Raw genomic sequence first — 4,852 nt, forward strand, 5'->3', positions numbered from 1 at the left:
TATCATGTTCATCAATGTTTAGAAACATGATTTTTGAGAAAAATTCTAACAGAACAGTGACAAATCAATGTAGTTTAAACTGGTCTATGATGAACTCCATCAGATCATGTTTTCTTACGTCACCTTATAATTATTATTCAGCTTAATTATCTACATTTATGTAAATCTTGATAAGCCAAAACTGTTCATAAATTATCCTTATTTCACATTTTACTTGATATGTTCATTTAAAATTATAAACAATTTAATATAATTTAATATGAATCTTGATGTACCAAAATATTTCAATATAATTTGCATTTAAAAACTTCAAGAATAAATGCAAGCATAAAATTAAATTTACATGTTCATCAAATGAATATACCCATAATATTTCACATATATCTAACGTGTAAAAATAATTTCTAAACAAGTATTGAAAATTGCATTGAACTTGAAATTTTTAAAATATAATGCAAAGTCAAATTTTATTAAATTGAATATTATTTCCAAATTAAAATTTTTATTTTTGGAAGTGCCGAAATTTTAAATTTGAATTTAATTTCCAATCAAGTTCGTATCCATAATCCGATTAATAGCACAATTTTAGTTTTCAAAATTCAAATAGATAAATATTGAGTACATTCACGTGATTGCTTTGAATTTTGTCCAAAAGTGGTACTTCGTCTGCCGACAACCATCATATTCCTTCATCTTTGTAAAATTGAAAACAATTATCTTCTTCAACTATTTTCAATTTTCAGAAATAATTTTCAATCCCAGAGTTTCATATCAAAAATTTCAAAAACAAATTGTCGTCTTCAAGACTTCAATTGAGAACAAAGTTATCCTATCGGTCATACTCAAGATAAATTTTCTGATAAATTTCTTAATATTATGATATCCGAACTTCAAGCTTCACGTTTTCTTACGCAAATTTCCAGAAATAAAATTTTTCAAAAAATCATAATATCGGATTTTCAAAAAAATAAAAGAAAATATATTGTATCATGGCTCTAATACAATATATTAGAGTTTTTCTCAAAAAGCATATTTCTACACATCGATGAACATGATAAACAAATATGCAGAAGCGGATCGAGTATTACCTTCATCCATTGAATGATTCGTAAATATTCTGCTTTCCTCCGATTAAAGTCTTCTAGGCACTCCAACTCTCTCCGTAGATGGCGTATTTTTGTTCATATGAAGTGTGTGTTTAAGGACTTCAATCTCTGGTATTTATAGACTTCGCATAACATCAATTATTGATTTTGAGAGCTCAAGAGTAGAAAAGAAGAGACGTATACGCTTCTCAAATTTCTGTCGAGGCGGTTTATGCACACTTTGTCAAAAGATATAGTCTATGATTGTCGTCGCCGCCGACACAATTGATTTCCATTTCTTTTATTTTGGTACGGGTCACAATTTAATTTGTCCAAATTCAAATCTTTCTTGTTGATCAAACATGGGAATGAAACATTATCGATTTTACAATTAATTTTATAAAATAGTATTTTGGTAAAATTAAATGATAATATAGAAATAAAGTTTAAAAGATAAATTCATTCTAATAACTTAAAGAATTATTACATGGTATATATTGTTTGTTGAGGATGGTAAACATATATCACTATAAAATTGTCAAAACTAATTATATCATTAATCGAATAAAAAATAGTTTGCATGAATTAGTATCGAAATTCCGCAGTCAATAGTTTCCATGAAGGTATCGAAATTCCGCAGTCAAATAATTGGCTTGTTCTTCACTAATATATATCCAATGACTTGATTTATTCCTGCCAAATTGTCTTCGATGTTTCATTATGTCAGAGGCTCACTTTGTCATGTATTAATGGATCTGTTAATGTAAATTTTGACTAGTTTCATCGAATCCTCTTCTTTAGGCGAATGGATGCTCGTTGATGAATGTCTTGGCATGGCAAGCATTACGAAACCGGTTCGACATCAACCGACTACAGAAATGTCTCCTTCACTGGGGGACAGTGACCGTTAACTTAGAGTTCTGGTCCGAACACAGGCCTGTAACCTGTTTCAAAGGAAACTCCTCTAACGATATTCCACGAGTACGTACGATGTACAAGGAATGCTCTAACCTTTCCTGATCAGATTGAGTGATTTCTTGTTGGTTTCATTGTGGCTTTGTTTTATGGTAACAAAGATATCATACTCAATCTATAATGTAACATAGATGTTTAAAAATACTAGTTAATCTTCAATCTCTCACAAAATTGCATGGATATTGATTGTGTTGAAGTTTTGTTTATTGGATCTGTTTATCTTTTCAGAAACAAATAGAGACAAAAAAGATGCACAAAATTGGCATCCTTGTTTTGTACATTCAAAGAAGCAGCTTCCTTTCAATTTTGCTTACAGCAGGAGGCTGCTTCAGGCAGTACCTGCAAATTTAAACCATGATTCATCAAATTAAAAATAATAATAACAGCAGTAGCAACAATGGTAATAGTAAATACTAAATACTATTCAAGAAGATAAACCATTTTGTCAATACAAAATCCAGAACATAAAAAGCTTAACAAACTAAAAACTATTACATCCACTGTTCATATCCCTTGCAGATCTCTTTTTTTTCTTTTCAGTGAGTTTTAGTAGTAATTAATAGGATATATAATAATAACAAGACCTCTATGTAAGAATCAATGATATCCAAGTGGTGCTGGAGCTGCTTTCAGTTCATGTCCCTGATAATGTATGTCCTACAAACAAATGCGACTTAGTTAGAAATCAGTCCAGGCCGGAAGAAAGATTTTTATGTGTCTCTTGGCCTTAATACATTAATAAATCAGGCTTAAAATTATGGACGTACCGATGCGAAATGGTTAACATCGCGGTGATGAGCCTCGTCCGCACGAATCACCATGACTACATCACGGAGAGTCGACCCCGGGGGTAAGCGCCAGTAGTCAAGAGCAATAGCCGGTGCTGGCACATTCTCAATATTCCCCTTGTCCAGCTCCTTCAAGAACTCAGTGTATGAGTGAATGGCTTCCTCCTCCAAGTACCCCACTATCCGGTGAGCCATTTTGGGGGAAACCAGATACGCGAGGAAGTAGGCGTTGAAGAAGACTCCCTGGACCGTGAACACCAAGGCTCGCTCGTACCATCGAGGTTGGGACACCTCCATGAATGTCATCAGATGCATTCTTTCATTCTCTGCTTCTTCTAGCAATGCTTTGATCCAGCCACCGCTGTGCTCGAATCGGCGCAGGGACTTGCAGTGCAGCAGCATGCCTCCGACCATGCCAGGGACTGCTGCCACTGTTTCTAACATCATAGCCCGGCAGCCGTACCGCTTCTGTAAAGGTTAAACGTTTTTTACAAGATCCTAACTTGTTCTAAAATTGTCACCCAATTCATAATTCTTCTGCACTTTATATTTTCACGGCCAAAGGCATTGAATCAAAGTTCAACTAATACCTGAAAAAATAAATCAGTGGGTAATCTAAGAGCCTTGACTGTCCAAAACGCCATCTTGTCCATCCATGTCACCGGTGTATGATGTTTCTTCAGATCAATCGACGTATTACTTTTGTACGTCTCCCATGGCTGATTATTTTATCATTCATTTCCCAAAAGTATTAATTCACTAAATCTCGAAAAAAGGAATAATAAAGATTACTCTGTAACAAGGAAAAACATCATAATAAATTTTTTTACCCTGAAGCAGTTCCACTTCCATTCCGTGCCATCTTCCTTAGTAATCTTGGGAGGTTCAACGCCCCAGTAACTGACCACTAGACCCTTGTTACCATTCCCACCACCGCCAGCAGAGGCGCCAACAGATGCTCCGCCTTGCACCTTCTCCTCATCCTCCTCCTGCCGTTGCTTTTCACCCAAGGTCAGAGTGCTGCATTTACGGACCCCCACAGCCTGAAACCTCGTCCATGTCTTCCCCGAATGATTTTCGAGATTTCTGCTAAAAAAACCGGCAGCGCCGCCATGAGTGTATCCCCTTAGCGATGCTGCGTCCTTCGCAGCACCACCGAGTGCTGTGGCGGCGGAAAAGTATCGCGGGCCCGCGTGGTGTAGGGTCGATTTCGCCGCCCTGATGGCTGTCCTCCTGCTAATCATCATCCTTTCTGAGAATCAAATCGAAGTAAAGAAAATTTATGAGAATTCGTGAAGAACTTGAAGTACAAGTTTGTGATATATTCTCCGAAGATTTGTATGAAATATCGATTGGGGGCTGCATGGAATTTATAGTGAGGGGTATTGCGGTAATATTACGCGAACGTATCGCTTGGAAGCCGCAAGAAAGCACGCTCAATCAATGGTGGCTTGCCAGTTTTGACCTTGGACATCCGAAGGTGGACTGCACGCACTCTAGAAACGTTTGAAATGACAATAACGGACATGCCCATAAACAAGTATTTATATGTTTTTATTTTTAAATAAAAGAAAATTAATATAATCTGAACTTTTATAATTAAAATATATGTTTTTATATGATACCAGAAACTAAATATATCACTTTTTTTTTTTTTTTTTTCAAAGTTACAGAATAGACAGAGAAATTATTTTAAAAACTTTTTTTTTGGGAAAAAAAGATTCTAAAAACTTTATTAATCAGGACTTGGTAATAATTAAGGGGCAATATAGGAAACTGACATGTTAAAATTTATGACCTAGATATACTCTGTTGGTATCATTTTCTTGGGGAGCAAGTTTAGAAGACGTTGCGTGCGTCAAAACTCGGTGCACGTTGACAAATTCTCATATTCCAATCTCCCTAATTAATTATTACTAATAAAACAAATCTCATCGATAATAGTAATAATGGAAAAAGGTATCAATTAAAAGAAATTTGTCATATATATATATATATATATAT

The 4,852-nt window shown here is 34.9% G+C and overlaps 1 protein-coding gene across 2 annotated transcripts; it reads right to left on the bottom strand.

Moving 5' to 3' along the window:
* Positions 1-1,798: 1,798 nt before the first annotated feature.
* On the bottom strand, positions 1,799-4,181 carry LOC140982378 (ubiquinol oxidase 2, mitochondrial-like). Of its 2 annotated transcripts, XM_073448858.1 has the most exons (5): positions 3,679-4,181; positions 3,439-3,567; positions 2,828-3,316; positions 2,645-2,717; positions 1,799-2,399 (listed from the first exon to the last, which is right to left on the bottom strand). In XM_073448858.1, the coding sequence occupies exons 1-4, from the start codon at positions 4,093-4,095 to the stop codon at positions 2,658-2,660; spliced, it is 1,095 nt and encodes a 364-aa protein (XP_073304959.1). In that variant the 5' UTR covers positions 4,096-4,181; the 3' UTR covers positions 1,799-2,399; positions 2,645-2,657. The 2 variants fall into 2 exon arrangements, with proteins under 2 accessions (XP_073304959.1, XP_073304958.1); XM_073448857.1 differs by lacking the exon at positions 1,799-2,399 and having other exon boundaries at positions 2,467-2,717.
* Positions 4,182-4,852: the final 671 nt, after the last annotated feature.

This window comes from Primulina huaijiensis, chromosome 8 (assembly GCF_012295235.1).
Source record: "Primulina huaijiensis isolate GDHJ02 chromosome 8, ASM1229523v2, whole genome shotgun sequence".
NCBI classification, from domain to species: Eukaryota; Viridiplantae; Streptophyta; class Magnoliopsida; order Lamiales; family Gesneriaceae; genus Primulina; species Primulina huaijiensis.

Coding starts and splice junctions, on each gene's coding strand:
- LOC140982378 (XM_073448858.1), bottom strand. CDS start 4,095: ATGATGATTAGCAGGAGGACAGCCATCAGGGCGGCGAAATCGACCCTA. Junction 3,568..3,678: donor GGAAGTGGAACTGCTTCAGG/GTAAAAAAATTT, acceptor TAAAATAATCAG/CCATGGGAGACGTACAAAAG. Junction 2,718..2,827: donor ATGTTAACCATTTCGCATCG/GTACGTCCATAA, acceptor ATTTGTTTGTAG/GACATACATTATCAGGGACA.